General features: G+C 44.4%; 1 protein-coding gene across 1 annotated transcript; it reads right to left on the reverse strand.

Moving 5' to 3' along the window:
• Nucleotides 1-24,221, reverse strand: LOC142803322 (neprilysin-1-like). Its single transcript, XM_075888445.1, has 4 exons — nucleotides 24,030-24,221; nucleotides 21,854-22,083; nucleotides 10,008-10,136; nucleotides 1-375 (listed from the first exon to the last, which is right to left on the reverse strand). Exons 1-4 carry the CDS (start codon nucleotides 24,190-24,192, stop codon nucleotides 37-39), a joined length of 861 nt encoding a protein of 286 aa, XP_075744560.1. The 5' UTR covers nucleotides 24,193-24,221; the 3' UTR covers nucleotides 1-36.
• Nucleotides 24,222-26,718: the final 2,497 nt, after the last annotated feature.

The raw sequence follows: 26,718 nt of genomic DNA on the forward strand, positions 1-26,718 counted from the left end.
TTTGCCATATAGCGGCCCATCTTCGACGCTCGTGAACTACCAAAAAGCACACTTTTCATCCGGATTCATCGCGGTCCCTGCATCACAGCCAAACGCCTGGGAAAATGCAGGCATATTCTTCAGTGGAACTATACACCGTGACCGGTATGGTGCTTGGTGTTTCCCTGGACTGGCGTGCTTGGAGCACCATCCTACGCAATAGTTGATGAAGAACAGTTGGTCAGATGACGCAATAAAGCCGGCAAGTTTAACCCTCTTATCTTCTTCGGGCAGTGAGTCATAGGCTGCAAAAGCAATCTTGATTCCCTCAAGGTCAGCAAGGTTCTCGGAGTCCAGGCTGTCATTCAAAACTTCACGTTGGGTGACTGAAGAAAGCTGCAAGAACAGTCGCTTTGTGTATTAGGTTCATCTTATGAACGCTGCTTGGAATACAACTAAGACATGTATACACTTGCCATGATCAAGGTTATTTCTAGAACTAAACGCGCCTTAATTCTGCATTCCTTTTTAAGGTGAAGGGGACAAATCTGTCAGGTACGCAAATACGTTACCACAAACGCAAGTGCGCATTTGTGCAGTGAGACTATGTTGAAGCGTCATTTTCTATTCCCTTCCTGGATGCTATTTTCTACAAAATTTATCCCGAAGTTACAAGTAAGAGGTGTGTCTGGATACAAGTGTCCGGTTACCTTTAAATACGATCAGCTCGGATGAAATAAGGAACAATCAATGGAGCTCACAATCCCGCTCAAAAGGCAGCTTCGAAGACACATACACCAGTGTTCGCATACCGCAAACCTTCTGACTCAGCCGACCACACAAATTACAAACATGCGTCACCATGTCACGAAACGTAGAAGTATAATTGAGAAGGATATGCTCCTCTCATTGCAAATAGTCATAGTGAGCCAGCTCACCTTTCACTTTTCTATCGTAAATGCACATTTTCTCAAACCAAAAAGATTAACTATGGAGGAAGTTTAAAATGGTTATCGCTTTGCTTCCACAGGCATCTACGCAGCACTTTCATCAACGCGGTTCCGCTGCATAAGCGAACTGGTGCAGTAGGAAATCCACCGACACCTAAACGCTCTGCCATTCTTTCTCGTCTTGAATTGTGCATTCTTGGAAAGATTACTCAGGTACTACGATATGAACTGGCGCCTTCTTTTTCCACCCCAACTAAGTTGGCTCCGATTACACGCAACATGAAAACACACAGCCATGCCGGTCGTCGACATGCCCGAGTTCTGGCAAAGCCAAATGTCTTGTCGATGACACTACAAGTGTCGTAGTCCTCTGTGCGGAAGTGGCATGCCAACGAAAGTTGTCATACATGTGTTTCTCTGTGACAGATGACACAGAGGCTCTTTTGGCGTCTGCTACACTTCGAAAGACTGACAGTCATTCGGCAAGTGACGTTGCTGTCACTTTGTCTATTGCCAACGCTAGGACATTGTCCCATGACGTTACTGTAACAGTAGTAAATGGCTCAAGGTTGCATGCTTCGCTATCCCTGAAAGTTGCGGCTACACAAATTAGGGGTATCTTGTTTTCTGTGTAGCCTTCCGCATTACTTAAAGTGCCTCTCATCTGCACATCTAGACCTGCCTCTTTCTGTAGATATGACCCCGTTCATGCGGTTGCCCTAGGTCTGACCGCAAGGGCACTATAGGAAGAAGTATCCTACCCATATGGCGTACCGAGAAAGAGAAAAAGAAAAACCGTATTCATGTATGCCTCATTGTTCGCATTTTCGAAGAACGAGTCATTTTGCTATGCCCACACCGCGTGCCCGCTACAAAAGCCGATGCTGCTCCGGTGGCTCTGAGAGGTCAGATCATCATGCCAGGAGGAATACGAGGTTGGAAGAAAAGGACGGTATACCGGTGGTATGGACATTTCTAGTAGCTGCAATAAAGTGTGGCTGCGCTCTAGATAAGAGAAGTATGAGGATATTGTGTAGGGTGGAAGAGATGGAGCACTTAAAGGCAGATACATGAATTAGTCTCAATCAGACACCAGGCAAAGCATGATCTCGATTGAATACGTTGTTTTCACGCGGTGTTCTGACGGTCGCAGCAAGTCATTTGTGTGTAGGTGGGAAGTACATACAACTTGGTTGATTATTATGTGGGACTTAGCGTCGCAAAACTACCATATCATTAAGAGAGACTCCTAGGGGGTGCTCAAGGAATTTTGACCACCTGGGGTATTTAACGTGCACCCAAATCTAAACACACAGGCCTACAGCAATTTCGCCTTCATTAAAAACCAGCCGCCACAGCCGGAATCTGATCCCGCGACCTGCTAATTAGCAGCCGAGTACAATAGCCCCTAGACAACAATGGCAGAACAGCACACACGGCTTTCTTTGTAATGTTGAAGTGTGCGCCGTCACGGTGCTCAAGTGGCTAAGGTACTCGGCTGCGTACCCGCAGATCGCGGGATCGAATACTGGCGGTGGCGGCTGCATTTTTGATGGAGGCGAAAATGCTTGAGCCACGTGGGCGCAGATTTGGGTTCAAGTTAAGAACCTCAGGTGATTAATACCCCTGGAATACAATGGCAGAACAGCACACACGGCTTTCTTTGTAATGTTGAAGCGTGCGCCGTCACGGTGGTCAAGTGGCTAAGGTACTCGGCTGCTGACCCGCAGGTCACGGGATCGAATACTGGCAGTGGCGGCTGCATTTTTTATTGAGGCGAAAATGCTTGAGCCACGTGGGCACAGATTTGGGTGCAAGTTAAAAAACCTCAGGTGATTAAAGTTTCTGGAGTAGCCCACTACGGCGTGTCTCATAATCATATGGTGGTTTTGGGACGTTGAACCCCACATATCAATTAAATAAGTGTTGAAGCGTGTCAGTTTGGACGTTCTGTTGGTGCACCACTTGAGTTGGACAGCTGTCTCGATGGCGTCCTGTTTGTAAGCATTCGATATGCTGCATTCATACTAAGCTGCTACACGACGGTGTACTACACAACATGCCGTTGTACATATTCTTGTTATTGTTCACTGCGCAAAGGAGATGGTGCTGTTTGGTGGCAACTGCATACTAACCAACGCATTTGGCTCGACCTACTAAATATTCTTTATCCAACAGTAAACCACTCTTACTGACTCTCTTTTCAACCTGTACCAACAGTGTACCACCTCTTGAGGTGGTGCCACGACCCACAGGAAGTTCTAATGACAATCAACGCATAAAAAGCAAGAAAAAACACGATGAAGTGCACGGCAGAAGCCCTTCACTAACCCAGTGGTCTTTTCATCCCTTGTTGCGGTGAGCCAACAACGGGCACGTGTTGCTTCCTGGCGCGTAAAGCCTCCGCTGTGCCCACGAGACCTACAAGCTATATATATTGCTTGAGCCATCGCCTAGCCATGCAAGGACGATGTGCCGTTTGCTGCCGTCGTAGTTGTTGCGCCAAAGCAGGCACTTTTGTAAGTGCCTTCGCGTTTGCTGTGGTAATATTGGTAACACACGTGGACAACGGCGTCCATTTTTCGAACGGACTAGGACAACAAGCAGCGCTTGTGTCGTGCACTTTTTTGTGTATTCGTGCGCTTATTGTGATGAGTATGCTCTAACTAGCCAAGTTTGCTATACTTTACCACACTACGTTCATTTTATTGGCAACCTCACGCTCCCTCTGGAAGTATGCGCGTTCAGTTTACGCCGGTAGGGGCAGCAGCAACAGGTCCAGTGGACTTGCAGTCTCGCACAAGGCAACAAAGCCCTGTACTCATGGTTCTACACAATGAACATTTTCTGCACATTCCTAAATATAGATGTATTATCTCTCTATCGGCAATAAATAAAATAAATCTTTTTATACACTGCTGAAAACTTTCTGAAGCTCTCACACCGAAAAGCCTCCGTAAGTCGAGTCACAATGCTCCAGTACGCACCCTGGCCAATTAACCGTGTTTACAAGCATTGAAAATTCAGGTGATCTTCGAGCTGCCTTGCAAGTGGCACTTCAGTTGGATGTGTGGCATCCGAAATCAACGGGGAAAAACGGAAAGGTCCGGCGCTGCCGAGCTCAATTAGTTTGAACGCGTTGGTAAGGTACCATGCGTAATTTATAACCATGGTTTGTGATGCTTGCGGTGTCTTGTCCTTGATCAGCAGTTTTCCATGCAGCAATATCCTGTTTCAACAACATTCCTTCATTTCAAGTTGGCACAATGAACTGCGTCTTGGTTATGAACATCTTGCTTGCCCAAATCGATGTGCTCCGGTGCTAATCCATCAATGAGCCTTCTAGTCGCGTGCTCGTTTTTTTTCTTTTTGATTAAGAAAATCCACTATATCAGAAAACAAACTCATGCCTACATCACCGAGTACTCGAGAAGCACTACGCCTCGGGAAGCAGCGGCCTTAAACACATTCACTATTAGTTAACAAGTCACAAGAATGGTGTGGATTGTGCAGCAAATTATCAAATTCGATTGGCGCCACTGTTATGAAGAGTCGTGTGTTATCAGGTAATAAAGCAAAACTATTTTCATTTATTTTTTTATATTGAAGAAAATTGAAAATAGTTAGCAAGTTATTAACTGAATGAATAATCTATTGTTTGATGAGAAATCTTGTGGATCCAAAGCAACTTACAAGTAGCTTGATTGAGGCACGGATGCCCATTGCACCATGTGCACCATGTCATTAGTACTCTGACTTCTTTTTCGTCATCCCTCGCGGCAGAAGAACAACCATCACAGCAGAACCTGTTTACCCTTTCTTTTTTTCTTTTTCACTTGATTGATTGATATGTGGGGTTTAACATCCCAAAACCACTATATGATTATGAGAGACGCCGTAGTGGAGGGCTCCGGAAATTTAGACCACCTGGGGTTCTTTAACGTGCACCCAAATCTGAGCACACGGGCCTACAACATTTCCGCCTCCATCAGAAATGTAGCCGTCGCAGCCGGGATTCTATCCCGCGACCTGTGGGTCAGCAGCCGAGTGCCTTAGCCACTAAACCACCGCGGTAAAATAAAGATTTATACTTGCTGTACGTGTTCTTTACTTAATGTTTTTTCGCCGCATTTGGAAAGCTCAGCGGCCCAATGCGTAATGCCGCGAAACCGGGATCTTTATGGACACCAACATCATTGATGTTTGGAGCCGAGACACTCTATAAGACGGTGCCTGTCGTCTTCGAGATACCTCGACTTTTTGTGGCAGAATGAAATGACAATTTACACAACACCATAGCCTACGTTCTCAATTGCATTTTCCAGTATCCCAGGTGGACGACCACTTGCGAAGAAAGTTAGCCGTCACGGAAGGTGCTGTAAGTTAATTACTCCTGTATCGAATAAGCTGATGTTATGGACAAATAGAGCAAGTAGATGCGGAAATAATGAAAAAGTCGTACGTCCAATGACTCGTTGGACAGCGAGACGTTAGACGCTGGTAATTTCCTTGATAGGGTTGTTAATCTCACAACGTAAATGAGAGTCAAGATGAATGAATGGCTGGTGCATTCAGCGCCACGCCCTACACACGTCCACCCGTTATCATCTGGCAAAAGGAATCTCCACTAATTAGAACATCACAAATCTGACGGCAACACCAGAATACGGCTGCCAGTGTGGACGCAGCTTACATTAGCAGTCCCCAGAAACAGCAGCTTAAGCACAGCTAACAAGTTCATCTGCTTGAACAGTTTGTTTGCCGGGTTGGGCGCGTCGGTCATACCGGTATTACAAGCTACCAGATAGCGCTATAAAAACATTAATGAAACTTTAAAAAGCGTGTTGCAGAAGAACAAATAATTGTTCAGGATAATCTGCAAGACTTTATTGAATTTAAAGCTGGTGTCATTGTCAGGAGACGTTCGACAGCCAAGGCAACTTCACAAGGGACAAGTTCACATTCGAAGCCTTAAGGCGCTTGGCGCGAACTCGACAACCTATTTCTCCACGCTTCGGAAAATCTTTTCAAGTGTTCTACCGAAGGATATGGTACTGGGAATGCTCGAGATCATCAGCTGTAGCTTTTTTCCTTCCACAAGGCAATTGTGGATGGACCCGTGAGATGATTCCACAAAATAACTATCTTCCAATGCATCTGTAATAACTTGTTCGAATGCTGTTGCTGAAAACAAGCGTACAGAAAACTCGTCGCACCCCAGACAAAGAAGGACTAAAATGCAACCATCGACGTGACCTTTCCACGACCGCTGCTCTACTAAACTCCACAACAGTGCCTGTTCTGCTGGTCTGCAAAGCATTCTCCCGAAGTCTGTTGAAGAGGTTATCAGTCTCTCAATCAACTTGGAGGTGTCATTGAAGAAGCACGATGCTTTCGCTGCCTAAAACAGGACCACATTGAGAAAAATTGCAGAAGCCGGGTAAAAAGGAGGAAATGCGCAATGAGGCACGGAAGATTATTTTGCGCATTCGGCGACATCAAAAACAAAAAACATGATATCTGCATCGGTCACGCTAGTTTCCCCGCATGCAAGGTCGGCCCTAATAATACAGACTCTGACGGGCAGCGTATCGCGTTCGATATCATCCATGCACTACCAAGTCCCAATTCATGACGGAAGCCAGCGGAACTTCATTACGGCCGAAGACTTGGCAGTGAGCAATTAGAAGAGGAAACGTTGAGGGTCACTGTGTTTGGCGACGACAACAAATAGAAAATCATGAAGAAGGTACGTGTAACGATTCTGACTGCGAACCAGAAATTTCCAGTATAATAAATACGCTGGCGGTTCCATGGTGGCCACGATATGTACTGAATGCATTACAGCAGCAAAGAAAACGTTTTAGGAGAAGAAAACAAGATGCACTTGGATAAACACGATCTATCTCTAGAAAGCATAGAAGACAATTACATTGTGGTAATTATTGGGTCAGACTATTACTGGGATATAGTAACTTGTACCATGAAACCTGATTACGAAAAGCTGAAAGCTGTAAAGACAGAACTGGGATAGACTCTGCAAGGACCATTGTCTGTTGCCGGCCGATGTTATACAGTGGGCCAGTAATGCAGTCCGAGAATGAACGGTGAACGAGCAAGATATTTTGAAACTCTTTCTCCTTTCTCGGATCAAGAAAGCATTGGTATGAAAACCAAATATGAATGTTTGGTGGCTGTCGATTCAGTGTTGGCAAATTTTCAGAACATCAGCAAGAAACACAATTGATATAAAGCGGCGCTACTATAAAAGAAAAGGGTTGCTCAAAGTGAAAACTACGCAGTTGCACTCAAACATCTACACAATTTTGAAAAGATTTACAAGAACAGTGAGCTTTTAAAATGATACGAATAAACAATCTCGAAGCTGGCCGAAATTTAAATGCCAACGTATTTATGCAAGTGCTTCGCTTTCGACGCAACAAGTTAGCTAATAATGTCGATAATTAGTTCTTACAAGGTGGTGTGCGGAAACCCGACAGAGATTCGCTCCGCTTGTTTTGGTTGAAGACTACACCTCAAGTTTTGAGAATGACCACGCGGCCCCTTGTAGCTACTTCAAGTCTTTCCATATTGAGTTCTACCTTGAAGAACCACTTCAGGTTCAATGGAAGCTCTATCCCGTGACGGCCCAGTTATTGCAAATCACTATACATATGAACTATCTTCTCATCTGCGCCGACACCACTAAACAAGCCTTTCAAATGCATGAAGATATAATTAGGGTCTTCAATGAAGATTCCATGGCATTCGTATGTGGGCCTGCAACAAGCCCCTTGTACTTGCCACCTTCAAAAATTGTATCACTTCTGAAAATTACTTTGCTTACTTCCAGGACCCATGAAAGCCCTGACACTTCATTGAAACAAAACGACGGATACTTTTGGTAAGTGAATGCGCTTAGCAAAAGGCAGAACTGCACATCTTTTCGACGCAAACGAGTCAGCTTACAGGGCTGCAGCGTGCGTGCCTATGGTCGACTGAAGGGGTGAGGTCCGCCCTATAGCAATAATGGTGAAAACCCGAGTAGCGCCGTTTAGGACGGTCACTATGGCGAGGCTCGAACTTATGTTATTCTTGCTAGCAGCCCGCTTATATGCCTACATCATCAAGAACTGCAAACATGGTGTTGGTGAATGAGCAATTTCGTCCGACTCTCAAATTACGTGTTGTTGGATTTATAAGGAACCTGTTACGTGAAATGCATTTGTACAAAACAGGACACATGGAATCGGGAATTTGACAGAATATGGTCGATGAATATTTTGTCAAAAAAAGAGAAGACTCCGCATATTTACTCACCCTGTAGGCTTGCCTGTACAAAAACTAAGTACGTCAGAGTGATGGTGATATGGACATGGAGGGCTTTCCTGGTGCCGTACGTTCAGGCGTGAATTCGAACAAAAGCATGGTTTTGGAAACGGGAATATCGAGGAAGCCGAGATGGAGCCAGAAATCAATATCTCGCTGTTAACAAGACACCATCGGTGCTAGCGATGATTGATAACGAAAACATTCGCACCCTCACAAAAGTCTTGAGGGTAGGGCCATGGCCTTCCGTTGTCATAAAAAGATAAAGAAAAGTGACAGGTTTGAAGAATGGTCTGCTGAAGACGTCCAGCAGGTGGAGTGCTACTTAATTCGCGTGGAACAGAAGCTCTCTTAGGTAACGAAGGTAAATGCGTCACAAATGAGAACACGATTCCTTCCCAAAGTCCGCTTGTACAATTAAGACTGTTCCTCGACAACAAGGGGTTGCTTCGGTTAAAGGGACAAGCTCAGATGACCACCCACCGAAGAAAAAAAGCCACAACAATAGTAATTGTACTAATTTGTATTTTTTTCGCCGGGATTTGTGGTCTTGCCCTAAGTAATGTCACTATTGATGTCGATGTTGACGCACATACGTCAATAAGTCACCAAAAAAACGCCCGTAATCTTCAAAAACGAACATTCGTTTTCCTTTCTGAAAGTTTATTTAGTTTACAATGTTTCGTTTTCTTTTCTCCCTGTGGTATTTTTCTTTTTGCTGTATTTTTTCTTCTAACCTGCCTTTTGTCTAATGACCTCCTAATTTGTTTTTCATTGATTTAAGCCCGTTTTACACGTTCTGCGTGCCATAGAACTTTCAATCACTTTTGTTTTTGGTAACTTTGTCCCCACAATAATTGCACGTATGCACTTCCGCCAACGTGAGCAACGACGCCAAAGAGCAATCAAAGCTCTTGCTTGCGGCAAGCTCTTTTGACGGGTTTGACGGCGCTGCTTTCGTTTGCAGGTGGGATTGTAGGTACATGTATTTTAATTCAAAATTGGTGAGCCATGCTTATTAGCTGATAAAAAAATTGGCATGAGCCGCAATCTCTCATTAAAACGCTTATTTTGTTCCTAAACTTTTTTTGTGTTTTATCGTACATCGCCAGCAAAAAGTCTTGGCGCTCTTTTGCTAGACCAATATCTGCGAATCTAAGGCATGAGCTGGATGAAATCACCTCTCTTATTACATCACCCGTAATTTTCATCGTGCATCATAAAGGATTTTCGTCATGATGTTAATTACCACTTTTTTGTAACGCCCTTGGCATCGCGCGATAAATAAAGAAAAGTAATATATATTTCTGTTTCCGAAAACAGCGTGGTTGAATGCCAATCAGACTTGCACATATATGCCGCGTTTATCTCCTAACAAAATTAGTAATATTTATATTACATCAATAATGATAAATAATTACTTAAACTCCTGAGCTTAAGTTAGTACTGCAGTATTCCAGTGTTTTCGGAGCCGTATTGCCACTAGTGTTCCAAGTCGGCAAGCAGTGGCCAGGCAAAAAGGGCCAAGAAGACGAAGACAAGCAGTACTAGCTCTTCGATCACGCTGCATATTCACCTTTTACTGTCTTGCTCTCATTGTCTCTCTGGCTCCTAGTGTGTTAAAATAAATACGAAGTTTTCTTCGCCCATCTCTATTTCAATATTTAAGGTTGTTCTGCGCGAAATCGGGGGCACCCTACCTGCGCGCCTATTTTTGTAGAAAACAACACAAAAGGCACCAATACTCACAAGCGATCTATGCGATCTCCGCAAGCAGAGTGTCCTCTTAGCGTGTTCCTTTTTTACATCTTTCTTGCTCCAGAACTGGCTTCCCAAGTGTGCGTCGTCGAATCCACGCATGAGTATGTGGCCTATTACCTGCAATGAAAGCGTGTTAGAAGTAATAAATGTTGAAGCATAGCATAACCTTGCAGTGATTCATCATCATAATCATCATCATCATCAGCCTGGCTACGTCCACTGCAGGACAAAGGCCTCTCCCATCTTCCGCCAGTTAACCAGGTCCTGTGCTTGCTGCTGCCAATTTATATCCGCAAACTTCTTAATCTCATCTGCCCACCTAACCTTCTGTCTCCCCCTAACCCGCTTCCCTTATCTGGGAATCCAGTTAGTTACCCTTAATGACCAGCGGTTATCCTGTCTACGCGCTACATGCCCGGCCCATGTCCAATTACTCTTCTATATTTCAACTATGATATCCTTAACCCCCTTTTGTCCCCTAATCCACTCTGCTCTCTTCTTCTCTCTTAAGGTTACACCTACCATTTTTCTTTCCATTGCTCGCTGCGTCGTCCTCAATTTAAGCTGAACCCTCTTTGTAAGTCTCCAGGTTTCTGCTCCGTGGTTAGGTACCGGCAAGATACAGCTGTTATATACCTTCCTCTTGAGGGATAGTGGCAATCTACCTGCCATACTTTGAGAGTGCTTGCCGAATGTGCTCCACCCCATTCTTATTCTTCTAGTTACTTCAATCTCGTGGATACGTTCTGCGGTTATTACCTGCCCTAAGTAGACATAGTCTTTTACAACTTCAAGTGCACTATTACCTATCTCGAAGCGCTGCTCCTTTCCGAGGTTGTTGTACATTACTTTCGTTTTCTGCAGATTAATTTTAAGACCCACCTTTCTGCTCTCCTTGTCTAACTCCGTAATCATGAGTTGCAATTCGTCCCCTGAGTTACTCAGCAATGCAATGTCATCGGCGAAGCGCAGGTTACTAAGGTATTCTCCATTAACTCTTATCCCTAACTGTTCCCATTCTAGGCTTCTGAAAACCTCGTGTAAGCACGCGGTAAATAGCATTGGGGAGATTGTGTCCCCCTGCCTTACACCCTTCTTTATCGGTATTCTGTTGCTTTCTGTATGAAGCACTATGGTAGCAGTTGATCCCCTGTAGATTTCTTCCAGAATGTTTATATATACTTCATCTACGCCCTGATTCCGCAGTGTCTGCATGACGGCTGATATTTCTACTGAATCAAATGCCTTCTCGTAATCTATGAAGGCTATGTATAGTGGTTGGTTATACTCTGAGCATTTCTCTATTACCTGATTGATAGTATGAATGTGGTCAATTGTTGAGTAGCCTGTTCGAAATCCTGCTTGTTCTTTTGGTTGATGGAATTCTAATGTTTTCTTTACTCTGTTAGCAATTACTTTTGTAAATAGCTTGTATACTACAGAGAGCAAGCTGATCGGCCTGTAATTCTTCAAGTCCTTGTCATCTCCTTTCTTATGTATAAAGATGATGTTAGCGTTCTTCCAAGACTCTGGTACCCTTCCCGTCAGGAGACACCTCGTAAACAGGGTGGCTACTTTTTCTAACACAATCTGTCCTCCATCTTTCAGCAGATCTGATGTTACCTGATCCTCACCAGCAGCGTTGCCTCTTTGCATGCTCTCCAAAGCTTTTCTGACTTCTTCTATCATTACTGGGGGGGGGGGGTGTCATCTGGGTTACTGCTAGTTCTTATAGTATTAAGGTCGTGGTTGTCTCGGCTACTGTACAGATCTCTGTAAAACTCCTCCGCTATTTTAACTATCCTATCCATATTGGTAGTTATTTTGCCTTCTTTGTCCTTTAGTGCATACATCCGACTTTTGCCTATCCCAAGTTTCCTCTTCACTGCTTTGACGCTTCCTCCGTTTTTCAGAGCGTGTTTATTCTCTCCATGTTATACCTTCTTACATCGCATACTTTACGTCTCTTAATCAATTTCGAAAGCTCTGCCAGTTCTATTTTGTCTGTTGTACTTCACACTTTCATGATTTGACGCTTCTTAATTAGGTTCTTCGTTTCCTGGGAAAGCTTGCCAGTGTCCTGTCTAACTACCCTGCCTCCAACTTCCACTGCACACTCCGTAATGATACTCGTCAGATTATCATTCATTGTATCTACGCTAAGGATGGTTTATTCACTAGGAGCTGAGTACCTGTTCTGCAGCGACACTCTGAATTCCTGTACTTTCCCTCTCAGTGCTAGCTCATTAATTGGCTTCTTGCGTATCAGTTTCTGCCGTTCCTTCTTCAAGTCTAGGCGAATTCGAGACCGTACCATTCTGTGGTCACTGCATCGTACCTTGCCAACCACTTCCACATCCTGCACGATTCCTGGGTGTGCAGTCATTATAAAGTCGATTTCGTTCTTATTTTAACCATTAGGGCTCCTCCATGTCCATTTGCGGTTTTCTCGTTTTCGGTAGAAGGTATTCGAAATCCGCAAACTATTGCGTTCTGCGAATTCTACTAGTAGCTCTCCTCTGGCGATTCTAGTGCCGATGCGATAATCTCCTACTGCCTGGACTCCAGCCTGCTTCTTCCCTACCTTAGCATTAATGTCGCCCATTACTATAGTATACTGTGTTTTTACATTACTCATTGCCGATTCCACGTCTTCATAGAAGTTTTCAACTGAAGCGTCATCATGGCTGGATGTAGGCGCGCAAGCCTGTACTACCTTCATCTTGTATCTTTTATTCAGTTTAATTACAATACCTACCACCTTTTCATTAATGCTATAGTATTCCTCTATGTTGCCAGCTATGTTTCTGTGGATTAGGAACCCCACTCACAGTTCTCTTCTGTCTGCCAAGCCCCGATAGCAAAGAACGTGCCCATTCTGTAGCACAGTATAGGCCTCATCTGTCCTCCTAACCTCACTGAGCCCTATTATATCCCATTTAACACCCTCTAGCTCCTCGAATAGTACAGCTAGACTTCCCTCACTACATAAGGTTCTAGCGTTAAACGTTGCCAAGTTCAGGTTCCAATGGCGGCCTGTAGTCCAGAGATTCTTAGCACCCTCTGCTGCGTTGCAGATCTGACCGCCGCCATGGTCAGTTGCTTCGCAGCTGCTGGGGACTGAGGGCCGTGAGTTATTTGACGTATGCATGTGGGAGGTAGTGGCCAGATACTGCACCAGGGTGGCCAATCCTTCTCTGGTGAGGGAGTGCGTTCCCGGTGGTGGTTACCGGTGAGGCCGCACCCCAGGCCTCTTAATGCAGTTCCATCAACACGCGGATTTTTTTTTCCGGTTGGGAACTGCGCGGCACCAGGATTTGAACCACGGACCTCTTGCATGCGAGGCGGATGCTCTAACCACTACGCCATCGCCACACCCAGTGATTCATAGCTATCAAAATTCATCAACCATAAATGGAAATGTCCGTTAACGGTCAACGGCCTACTGAACTACAATAGTATTCGAGTACTGGCGGGATTTAGGAGGAAGCTGTATGCGCAAAGAGCAAAAATAGGGACTCTGAAATTGATGACTCGAGAGACTGATTTCGAGAATGCTAACATGTTTACCAGAGCACCTTCTCTCCTAGGGATTCCTAGCTAGTACAGAAGCTGCAGCATTGCACGAAAGAGAGAAAAATATACTAGTGTGACAGCGGAGAATACTGCTCCAATGTAAAACATGGGCTGCCGGTTTGCTTAAACCTTGTCAACGCCTCATATCACTCTGTTTATAGGACATGCGCCGTGGTATCCGTCCTCTATGCTGCATAGGGGGCCCCTTCTATGAGAACGTCTACCTGTGCTGACTTGATAGTTGTAAGAGAAATGCACGTTCGTAGGACGAATGGACACTCTTAAGCCATGCTGTTCTCTCCCAACCCCCCTAATTTTTCCGGATGACTCCGTCCACTCTCTCACCTCTGTTGATGTTGATAACGTGCTCTCATTCAGGCCACCACTGGCTTCTTGAGTAAGCTCTGTGCAGAGTCTGATAGGATCAACTTGCTTACAAGATTCGTATACAAATGAGTGTCGAGATGCCATCAGTAAAACTCAACGTAGCATTTTTCTACTATCGCAATAAAAAACACTTATAGCGAAGGAAGGGGAACCGTATTTGAAGGCACTTGAAATAATATGTTTGTGGATCTGTGCTTCCGATAGATATTTTAGTTGATTTACTTTTAAAAGATGGTTCTGATCAGTCGCTGATCACAATGAATGTAAGAAACGGTGTATACCTTCCTTCTATCCTCCCCACCCAAGCACACTAGACAACGCGGCTATATGTGGATGAGAACGTAACACGGCTGCTATGAAGCCCTCTATAACAAGTACTATAATGTCACATAAATAAAAACGTCAAAGAAAACGTTTTGTGTGGTTGAAGGCATCAAAACGTGACAGTAACGCGAAATTATACTTCGGACGGCTTATGGCGTATCTTGAAGTTCTTTATAATTATCTGGCCTAAAGAGCGTTCAAGCGGTTAGCTTTATACGTTCAAATCCACAAATATTGTATTAGTTCAAGTATATATTAGGCAAACTTGCATGAGTGCACCAAAAAGTGTCTCAGATGAAAGAGCGAAGGCGATCGTGGGCATGCCGGTGAACTCCTAGTTTGATTGTTTGCGTGTTGTGTGCACACCAACCGCCACCAGTAAAAGAAACATTTGGATGCAGTCGCGTTGTATTGTGCATGGCCACTCCGCACTTAAAGAGGTGATTCCCCTGGTAGCCATGGTGGGCTTCTTCGGGAAGTAGCACACAACGGGAAACTACTGCTGTGCAGGCACTTAACATACTGCTTTAGCTGATTGATTGCTCGAGCTCTGCATAGGTTGTCTGCAAGCCATTTTCAATGCTAGCCTGTGTCCGCAAAGGTGTTCGGGGTGCACAACCTAAACAGCATATTACCAAGTTAAAAACAGTATGTGGTTTGTTGTAAAATCTGCCATATTATGACTGATGCGGTGACTTATAATGTTCTATCAATTGCTGATAGCAGATCGTGCCGGTACTGCTGAAGATATACGCTGGGTGTTTCAGTTCCGCTTTTGTTTAGGCCTTTATCATGCATCTATGTTTAGTTTGCAGCGAGAGTCTGCACGTGGAATCATGAAAAAAGTCTTTTTATAGAACAAATGGACGCACTAAAAAATGTTTTTTAATGATTTCTAGACGGTAGTTTTAGGTGGGCGTACAATATACTGATTCGATCACGCACGCAGCATTCGTTCCATCGGACTCCTCTCACCGAGAGCGGGAGTAGCTCTTAGGCTACAATATGAACGGTGCTTGTTTTTGGGCCCATTGCCCGGCACTTTTGGTCTCCGTTTCTGTTTGCTGTTTTTATCGATGATGGCTTTCTGCATATGACAGAATAGAGTGTTTAGGTGTGCCGTGGCAAGTGTGTGCGCCAATTCCAGCCAAGAGCGTCAGCAGAATTGTTTTTTAAAGGGGAAGGGGGGCGGGTTCCTTTTTATTTTGATATGGAGCCCGAGCAGGCAGATGAGGTTAAATACTATTTCATGCTCCTATGATATGGCGAAGATTTGCACACATCTCCCCGTAAGGGGAACCGCTAATAGGCGAAGAAGCCGTGGGACAATGTTCTATAAAAAGGTGATTTTTATTCATCACCGTAAAACTCATCGCTCTGCACACAACCGCTTTGGAAACCCTCGCCTCCACCACGCTGATGCTTGTGTCTTCATTCAGACTACTATGCTGCGTGTGCGAGAAAGGGATGACTGAACGTTTTCATATACAAAGCAGTGTAGCACCGCTAGTGGTCTGCACTAACACCAGAACACGCACTTGAGTGGAGCATAAATAGATAGATGGATATGGCTGTACCCTTTAGATCGGGCGGTGGCTAGCGCCACCAAGCCGTAATACTTAATGAACCAAAAACTATATTTATTTTTTTTCTTTAAAAAGTGAGTTTGAGGATTCGTACTTTGCAGTGTAGGGTTTAATTTTCACTCGTGCCTTCACTTTAGCCACCAATCAGATAACCTCCTTCTAGTTAAGTCTACCCGCTTAAAGTCTACTTTGCCCTCCCGGTCCCTAAACCCGAGTGCTTTGAAAAACTCTGCGCCATCATCCTGAAGTATAGGGTGAAGCCCTTTACAGAACATTATCAAGTGTTCGGCAGTTTCTTCTTCCTCTCTACACGCACTGCATACTGTGTCTACCCCTTCGTGTTTGGCCTGATATGTCTTGGTTCGCAGTACCCCCGTCCTGGCCTCCAACAGTAGAAAACTACCCCGAGTATTATCATAAATGCTTTCCTTGGCAATTTCCTGCTTAAAAGTTCGATAGATCTCTAGTGCGGACTTCTTAATCATGCCCATTCTCCACATGTTAGTCTCCGTTTCCTTCACTTTCTTTTTAACCGATAGTTCTTTTTGGTTTGGCCACCTGCTGTTTTCTAAGTATTTACCAGTCAATTACCTAGTTCGCTTCCTCCATTTTGTATTGACATTCTTCATGTACAAGTAGCTGAAAACCTTCCTAGCCCAACGCTCCTTCTCCATTTCTCTCAATCGCTTCTCAAATTTTATCTTGCTGCTAGCTTCCCGGCCCTCAAATGAAGTCCATCCCATATCACCTTGTACTCCCTGATTTGGTGTATTCCCGTGAGCTCCTAAAGAAGCCTACCTATTCCACGTTGCTTAATTTCTAATCTTGCTTGAACTTCTGATCTCATGCACAAGACCGCATTGCCGAACGTCAGCCCAGGAACCATGACCCCTTTCCATATTCCTCTCACAACATCATACCTATTGTAATTCCACAGTGCCCTATTTTTCATTACTGCTGCATTGTTGTTACTTTTAGTGGTCACGTATATTTCGTGTTCCCTCAGGTACTCGGACCCATTGCTTACCCATACGCCCAAATATTTGTACTTATCTGTTATCTCTAGCGTGACCTCCTGTATTCTAAACTCACTACCTTCGTTGTCATTGAAAATCAAGAGTGCTGATTTTTCCTTACTGAATCTAAAATTTAACCTATCTCCCTCATTACCGCAGATGTCCATCAATCTCTGCAAATCTTCCTTGTTGTTGGCCATTAGCACTATATCATCTGCGTACATTAATGCTGGTAGTGCCTGATGAATGAGTTTTCCTTGTTTGACTAAAGAGAGGTTTAAGCCCAGTCCACTTCCCTCTAATTTGGCCTCTAATCTTTGTAGGCACATCATGAATAATAAGGGTGACAGGGGACACCCCTGCCTAAGCCCCCGTTTTACCTCTGCACGCTTGATTACCTGTTTTTCCCACTTTATAACTACCTTGTTACCTTTATAGATATCTTTTAAAAGATTAGTGACTACCTGTTCTACGCCTAGTCTGTCCAGTATTCCCCACAATTCCTCTATAACCACGCTATAGTACGCTCCCTTGATATCCAAAAATGCTAGCCACAGGGGCCTGTGTTCTTTTTCTGCTATTTCGATGCACTGCGTCAGTGAGAACAGATTGTCTTCCAAGCTTTTGTGTTTCCGAAAACCATTTTGCAGTTCCCCTAGCACCCCCTCATCCTCTATTCATGCCAGCAGTCTTTCCTTCATAATCTGCATCGCCAGCCTGTAGACCACTGATGTCACTGTTATAGGACGGTAGTTGTTTAAGTCAGCTATGTTCCCCTTTCCTTTATAGATCATGCTCATCCTGCTAGGTTTCGATCCATCGGGAACTTTACCATCGGTTATTATTTTGCTCACTGCCTCTCTCAAAGCATGCTAAGACTCCGGACCTAATGTCTTTATCAGCATAATTGGAATGCCATCTGGGCCTGTTGATGTACTACTAGAAACCCTTTTCTCAGCCCTTTCCCAATCTCGTTGTGAAAATGGAGCCAATCCATTACTTGATTCGTCCTTGTCTATTGTGATGCATACAGTACTTCTTTGTTGAAATTTTTATGTCACCCTTGTTCTTATATATTCAATAGCTTCGTCCCCTTCTAGCCTAGCACCTTGGGCTGTAGTTATAAAACTCTGCTCTAGGCTCGTCTCATTCCTTAGGGAGTTTAGATGGTTCCAAAATTTTGCAGCTGCCTTTTTATCTTTTTTATGTACTTCTGCCAGCCACTGAGCTCCCTTTCTTCTAATCGTTTCATTGAACAGGAGGGATGCATCCCTTCTACAGCTTAGAAAGGTTTCCCATTTTCTTTCAACATCATCTGTCGGTTCACCCCGCTGCTTAGCATGTCTGTGTTCCCTAAAGGCTTCCTGACGTTTTGCTATGGCTCTCTTAACTTCCTCATCTCACCAACTTTTGGGTTTGTGTCTTCTTGTCCGGGGTGATTTGTCACGCGTCTTAGCAAGCTCTAGCTCAAAGAGTCTAATCAGATTCGTGTTTGTCCAAACTGTCTTATTATCCTCTGTGATTACTTTCTCAATTTGTTTAGCGGCTATTTAAATTTGCCGTTCTGGATAACAATTTTCCTGTAGTTGCTCATCTTGTCTCCTTCCTACTTTCACTGCTCTTCCAAAACTTAGCTTGATACGTTTGTGATCACTACCCAGACTTCTGGAGCCACCCTCATCTATGTGCATTCCCCTGAGCTTACCATACATCCTATGTGACATCAGTGCATAATATATCGTCGAGTGCAGCCTTCCTACCTCCCATGTTATTTGCCCTTCGCACTTCTCGGTACTGTTGCAAATGATCAAATCAAGCCTTTCACACATATCCATGATCATTTTGCCTGTCGGGTTGGTATACCCATCTATATCTTCTATGTGCGCATTCGTGTCTCCTAGTATAATTATCTCGCACTCTCTTCCTAACTTCTGAATGTCCTTTGATATACACTTTAATATTGCCTGGTTTTCCTCTCGGGCCTTTGCTCCCGTCCGCAAGTACACGAAATCAAGGAGTGTCATTTGACCTGCCACTTTCCCTTTTAGCCATAAATGTTCCTTGCACTCCTGCTTGACCCTTTGCCAGTCTGTACTTTAATGAATGAATGCTCCAATACCACCCCACTTTCTGCTGCCTTCTGTTCTATTACAATATTCCCACACGTAGTCTGGATTGTTCGGAGGTTGGTTCATGTCCCTGAGATGTGTTTCTACGAAACCGTATACCATCGGCCTCTCTTCCCTTAGCTGTTCTTCTATCTCTTCCCACTTCAGCCTGTTCCTACCACCCTGCATGTTAATATACCCTATGTCTGAATTGGCTCGGCGCTCGTGGCTACGTTTATTTCTGCCCCGGACTCTACCTGTCTCAGATACTGGTGCCACTTTGGGATCGTATCTGTCCATACCACCTGTCGAAGAGTCTCCCTGGTTGTGTTCCTCGTAACTAGCTATCCTGCGCCCCGAAGGGCTCGCTTGCCCCCCAAAAAAGCTACTGTGCGTCCTGAAAGTCACTAACCCACCTCATGACCTAGCCGCCCATCGAAGTGAATTCTGTCTCGTTGAAAACCACCCCACCTATGCACCTCTCTGTTTATTTCCACCACCTCAAAGCCTTTCTCTTGACTCATCCGCCATATCTGTTGGTTTGCGTTGACAACCGCTCTTTGCAGGTTGCTATCACGTACCGGTACTTCCGGTATCGTGCATATCACTACCTGTACCTTCGGAGAAGTGGCGTGCATGTCATCGACGCCTTTCGCCAGTGTGGTTGCTAGTCCTGCTGTATCTTCATTTAAGACATCATTTAAACCCTTTGAAATTATCACGAGCTTCGTCTATAAGCTGTAGTTTTGAGTTTTGCGCTCGCTTGCCTCATGACTGCTTCAAGCTTGCGTCCTGGGAACGCCCCTACTGCAACCATCTTGTCACCTCTTACCCTCTCTTTGATGGCTTCTGTGCATCGATTTAAATTAGAGTCCCCGGCGATTATCACACGCTGTGACTTTTCTGCTGGAGCGTCCTGCACCTGGGGGCTACTTGCACCTGTGACGCCGGCTGCTTTGTCCCCTCCCAGCCCCACCACTACCTCGCTGAAACTGGGCCTTGCGACAATTGAACCGGCTGAACCTGTTTTTTCCAAACTTAATTGCTCTTCCTTCTCCACCGTTATGGTTGCCGGTTCCCTACTGTTCTCCCGGTAGGCCGCTTCTTTGTTCAGCTTCGCTAGTGCTTCCTCCGCGGACTTCAGTCTTTCTCCCATTGCCCTCGTTTTCTCTTGCTCCGTCGCCTACGCAGTCTCGATCTCGGCGATTCTCATCAGCAGTTCACTCTGGGCAACCATCATTTTCTCCATTTTTTCCTTGACCTCACATTGCCTACACTTCGCGTCAGCCTCTTCTCCATCCGCTTCTACGCTTGGGTCCACTTTCAAACCCACTCCACACCCTGAACACTTTAAAGTCTTTTCAACCATGTCTTTCTGACACCAATTGTCCCTATACTCGATAATTACTAAATTCGAGCCCTGCACTATGAAAAAAAATTCTAAGCTCTACTACAAAAATTTGCGTGTTCAATGTACGCGCACCCCCCACGGGGTGGCAAAAGAAAAGAACAACAAATAATTCAAACACACACACCCGCACTAACTAATAAATATCTGGTGACTGGCCCTCAAAAAAGCCGTACCATAAAATAAGTGCTACGAAGATTTTAACCGCTGCCTTATAATTATAAAGACAAGCTCAAAACATGCAAAAACACTTATCATCGCAGTCGATCTGGAGCGCTCAAAAAACACGTCCATCCACCGTGACAGCCCGAACTGAACTCCCAAACGCTCTACCGCAGATCCACCTAGTGGCCTCTCCGAGTACTAGCCTGGCTACGATGACTTACAAGGACAAACTCCGGCCATAAGCTGCTTTGGATCTTAAAATCCGAAGGGAGAATGGAGGCGTTGTGGACCATTGACCTTGCCCACAATCTAGCATGTGACCATGTCCGGTCTCTCCTGAGATGGCATTCGCGCATCCTCAGTAATGTTGGGCACTCGCACTCAGATTCGTTTACCGGTATCCTAAAGAGATCCTACAGAACAAGGTCACAAAACGATGCCTATCGGTAGTAGAGGCTTCCAAAAACTCGCGGGCCAAATAATAAAGCTCTGCACGTGGCATACACAGCAAAATAAATAATCAAATACAGCTGATATTGCTTTCTCTTATCTCGAAATATGACGGAAGAAACTCCAAAATCACTCAAAACAACCTTTCTATCAGCCATTGGCTAATTGGCAGGCTTGGTCATTTTAGGGATCACCAAGGGAGGCCACAACTTGGCCATGCTTGTGCGCGGAATCACACTGAAAAAGCCGCATAATCTAAGTAAAAAAAGTAAAAAGTGGTCAAGGTTACGAGGCGCACGTAACTTATTTCCTTCATACATGCGCCTCCTTCCTGAATAGCTCCCAGTGGTTTCGTAGAGAAAAAGGGATGAGAGAATTCGATAGCAGCGCGCGAGAAATCTTTGCGTTACTCCACCTGTACTAGACGGATTCAAAAATGTTTGCAATGGTGTATGTGTGAGGCGAGAAATTCTTTTAGTGAATCAATTTTGTGGTTACCTGAAAGTGTTTCACGGCCCCTCTAAAGGATTATTTGCATTTCAAATAGACGCGGCCAATAACCGCTCACATCGCATCACTGACTGCCGCAAGATGCACTTGGGTGTCAGGATATATCGGCGCAGAGCGGTGTTTTTCTGGGAGCTAGCTTTGAAGAGATATTTCAGAAAACGGCATTTCATTTTTGTCACGCTGTATTTGTGAATGTAAGCACGAGCACTAGATTTATCCACGGAAAACCCTACAAGTGGCGAGTTCAGTGAGGGATGCTGCCAAAACTTCAGCATGCTTGATGGCCAATAAAAAACGTGCTTACCGATCCTATGCCAGCATAGTTGAGTGCGGGGGGTCCATACTCGTAAATAAATTGACGACGTACATAAGCTGTTGTTATCACTGCAGTATTCCACCCCATGAAGAAGGTACTAACTTTCTCTTCATCGTAAAAGAGGCTTTCCTGGTCTTTCCATCGATAGTGAGCGTTAAGACGACGAGCTTCCATCCATGAGGGAAAAAGCCGGTTGACTGGTATGTCATGAAGTGGCTCTGCGCATGCAAGTGTCAATGCGTTATTATGCGAAACTCGTTTGAAGCATGCAAACCTCTCTCTCTCTCACACAAACACACACACACACACACACACACACACACACACATATGAGCGCTTGTGATGTAAAGATTTCAACAAGATAACTCACTTAACAGAGTTTTGCAGATTATGGAGAATTTTGATTACATTGTGACGAATAATGTAGAGCTGTGTGGGAGAGAGTATGAGGAATTGATATATACTTGGGGGAACGTATATGAAGGGTGATACCTATAAGTAGTGTTTTTTTTCTAATTGAGAACTAAATTTATTTTACAAGCTGTAACATCTTGGCGCTTGCCCTGCTGTATATCAAACGACCATTCAACACTGTACACACGTACTGGAACACAGTAGTTCGACACTGGAAGAGATGACACCAAAATGGCAATCGAAGTATTAGGGCTAAGCCCTAATGGAAGGCGCAATGCTGCCTTTCATTGAAATGTGATTTTTTTTTCTTATTCAAAGTGCACAACTATGCATGAGCTAGAACTGTTGCATAAATTTGTTTTAGTGTTAGAACAGGCTGTGAGCTCGGGTACGCTCGCAACGTGCGGCGCTTAGCCCTTTAAGTGCTCGATGTTTTCAAATGTTTCACGACTAAGGTACATATTTTCATTCCCTATTTCGAGTGCGATATCAAAAAAGCAGCTAGTGGATGAGGAAAAGTATTTGTACCACTTACTTAGTGAAATCAAAACAATAAAGTTTACTTCTGAAGAACACTTGGCAATGCAGCTGTTCGCTACTAATACAGTTTTAAACCTTACAGTTCCAGCCTCATCAAGTTTGCTTCTCCAGACTAAACATCTTCGTTCAAAATTTACTAGGGAGGATTCGGGACTGCGTCTCAAATTTCAATATATGGAATAGCGTGAAGTGCATCTTCACAGGTGAGCACTCGTGATGATCATTCCTGAGCTGTAATAATCATCTCCGGAACAGCTGCTGAATTCACTGTCATCGCTGTCTTCATTTCCGGACACAAGAAAAACATGAGCATTCAATCATAATCACTGGAAGAATATGATGAATGTGAAAAGCTTCTTTTTCTGGGGTGTCGCAACTGAATGTCAGCTTCACATCAAAAACTTCACTCCTGCTGCAGAGAATAACTAAATGGAACGAGTAAATGCTGTCAAGTAGTGTAAGACACGCAATGTAAGCCGTAGAACAGCTTTGCTTTAAATCGGTTTGGGGGCAGCGTAGACCGATTCCGATTCGACTTCATCTAATTGAAAAACCACAAAATGAATAGCATTTACACTTCTGTAACACGCTTTCAATTGCACAAAATCTTCGTAGCGCATTTTCTACTTTCAGAACGGTTCACTAGCTAAATATTCTGCAATGAGTGTTTATAATGCTGTCAGGAAAACTTTCTGTGGATAATGCAGTAAAACCAACGCCCCAAAATAGGGCCAAAAACCGAAGGCCATAAACTTATGGATTCTAAGAGCTCAGTTCTTTCCGTGGACAGACGACTGAAATAAGTTCTTACGCTTATAAGGTACCAGAGATTAAAAAGGCACCTTTATGAAACAACTGCTTTGCAATTATCAACCCATGAGTTTCAAAGAAGTGTACGGCTCTCATATATTCTACTACATGAGAGTAGATTATACGTTTTCCTATCGTGAGCTGCACAAGGTGGAACACCACATTGACGTTATTAGGCGGCTGCACCTATCGTTCTCGATTATGACGGGCTGACTTACTCGGAACAGCTTTCTGCATGAGTTCTCAGTGCCACGAACACTTATGACTTGCCAACTGCGTTTAGCTATAATGTTCTTCAAGTGGCAATTTCTGTGTTGTGTGACATATTCCTCACGAAGAATAGTTTCAATTGCTGATCATAAACGTATCGGGTGCTGATGACTAGGCGTGCAGTACAGACCATAAAAACGTTCGACGAACTTGGGTTCCAATCGATTTCCTGGGCTTCCTACAAGGAGCTCAATCTTCTGCAACTTCTCCAATAAACGTGTTCGAACACGCGAAGTGAGCCAGCTTGAAGATTTCACGGTCTCGAAGAAGGTATTCTTGATTCGAGACGCCATTTGCCTCACCTTGTTTAGACTCTCTGCTGGAGCCACTGTTGGGTAGAAAAATACGTAAAAGACATGTTGCCAAAGTCTGTCGGCATAGTAGTCGTACAAATGTCACTAACATTCAGCCGCAAACAATAAGACGAAGGGTGTTAAAGAAAACGTTACCACTGTACAGTGACGATATTCAATTGGTAGTAAATACAAGGTCATTTCGTTAGAGCTTACCAAACATAACCCTATTGGAAAAATTGCCATGGTGGATACTGGAAAACATGGTGGGCGTAGTGGAAATAATAGTGGGCATGGTGGAAATAATAGTGGGCATGGTGGAAAATATGATGGCTATGGTGGGACATAGTGGAAAATATGGTGGTTATGCCGGGACATACTGGGTGGTATGGCGTACAGATGATGGGTAAAGTGGAAATGATGGTGGAAAGCAGAGGCTAGATAGTGGGCAATAATGGGACACTCTGCCCACCATTGCGATAATGCTGGGAAGCCCTAAGCATATGGTGGGTGGTGCTTATTATGGTGGGCTACATGGTGTACCAAGCTGAGAAACTCTTCCCACCATTGCGATAATGCTGGGAAGCACTAAGCAGATGATGGGTGCTGCTTGTTATGGTGGGCCACATGGTGTACCAAGCTAAGAAGCTCTGCCCACCATCGCGATAATGCTGGGAAGCAGTAGGCAGATGATGGGTGGGCTTATGATGGCGGGCAAATTATATAGTGTACCAAGCTGGGATCTCTACACTACATGTTCTACCATCATGATTTCCACTAAAGGTTAGGCCTACTGACCGAGCCCCTACAATTGTGTTATCCGTGCTTCCGGGTTTCAGAATACACGATTACGACGATTAAGTATCACAATACAGCGCAGCCATATGGCATCAATTAACCTAAATGAAGCATTTTTCATTGTGTATGGTACGTGTTCGCTCAAGAAGCAACAAACATCGATGTGACGCGATTAAAGCACTCCCAGAGAACGTAATTAAGTGTCTTCTCACCGACAGCCGCCGGTCGCACTCGCCGGCACTTCTCTAGCTTTTGTACGAGAACTCAGACGTGGCAATTCGTGTGCTTGGTGAACCATTATGATAGCGTAATGTTTCCGGTACACTGCATTCGTTTTGGGCAAGCCGTTATGTAGTTGTTGCTTTAGCGAAAGAGCTACAGCATTGCGCTGGCGCGACCGCCCTCTACATTGCGCGAAAAGCATCCCAATACTCAATCAAATAAATTAGGTGGGCGTATCTATGAAATGAGCCTAGAAGGGTCATAAAGCGTGAGCAGATGTCGCCCTTTAGAACGAGCGCGAAACGGATATTAAACTTGGCAGACTCCGCCGGTAAACTGTTGCTGCTCCCCAGTCCACTTGGATTTTTTTCCTTGAAGTTGTGAATTGTAAAAAAAATAGCACTAGTGCCAATAACATAGTGGCAATCGTTACAGGCCGCAGTTGCTTGTGTTTAATAAATGTGCAATTTTTAGTAGCAGGTGTAGATCTTGTCTATGTTGTGTACACGACAAGCATAACTCAAGTTGAACCTTAAGTTTGTATGCTAACTAAGTATTTAACACGCAATGACCGTCATGTTGGTGTGGCGCAGTGGTTAGCGTCTTCGAATGGGAAACCGCAGGTTGCACGTTCGATCCTCCGTGGCACCTTGTTTTTTTTTTTTACGGGACGGGTGTTTTTTTTAAACCGTTTTTATAGAATTCTTTTTTATTTTTTCTGGCAGCTCGTCACGGTGATTCTGACGTCATTTCGCGCTCAAGTGTTGCCGGCACTGCAGCACCCACCATACCCACCATGCGCCATGGTGGGTGTTTCCCACCATTCACCCACTACATTAATCCACTATAATGGTGGGTGGTGGTTTCCACCATGCCCACCATTCGTTTTTTTCCGATAGGGAATGGGTTAAAGTTTGGTTGCAATGCTTCAAAGTTTAATTCTAATTTAGCGAAGCGTCCTGAAAGCAGCAGGACTTATTGATCTGGTCAGTATTTTCATTTCCAACACAATGAAAAATATTGGATAACAAAGAAACAATAATTCTTTATAGAAAGAGAGATGAGTATCGCCTTTCAAACGTTCTGAAAGACTACTATGCGGAACACCGAAAACTGATGCAAAACTCGACGCCTGGTGGTGTGATTGTCCTTGATGTTTGCACTTTTCTTACATATACTACTTTGTACTTCATAAGATGTTCATGGTTAATTGCGATAGGCACAACCCTATCGGAAAAAAACGAATGGTGGGCATGGTGTAAACCACCACCCACCATTATAGTGGATTAATGTAGTGGGTGAATGGTGGGAAACGCCCACCATGGCGCATGGTGTGTATGGTGGGTGCTGCAGTGCCGGCAACACTTGAGCGCGAAATGACGTCAGAATCACCGTGACGAGCTGCCACAAAAAATAAAAAAGAATTCTATAAAAACAGTATAAAAAGCACCCGTCCCGTAAAAAAAAAACAAGGCACCACGAAGGATCGAACGTGCAACCTGCGGA

The sequence above is a fragment of the Rhipicephalus microplus genome, chromosome 3, assembly GCF_043290135.1.
Source record: "Rhipicephalus microplus isolate Deutch F79 chromosome 3, USDA_Rmic, whole genome shotgun sequence".
Lineage (NCBI taxonomy): Eukaryota > Metazoa > Arthropoda > Arachnida > Ixodida > Ixodidae > Rhipicephalus > Rhipicephalus microplus.

Bases quoted from the DNA above. Each gene is read 5' to 3' on its own strand.
- LOC142803322 (XM_075888445.1), bottom strand. From the start codon at position 24,192: ATGGCGTCTCGAATCAAGAATACCTTCTTCGAGACCGTGAAATCTTCA. The intron at 22,084-24,029 runs GTCTGTACTGCA...TTGCATGCGCAG, and splicing joins GTTCGTCGAACGTTTTTATG to AGCCACTTCATGACATACCA. The intron at 10,137-21,853 runs GTAAGCACGTTT...CTTTCATTGCAG, and splicing joins ACTATGCTGGCATAGGATCG to GTAATAGGCCACATACTCAT.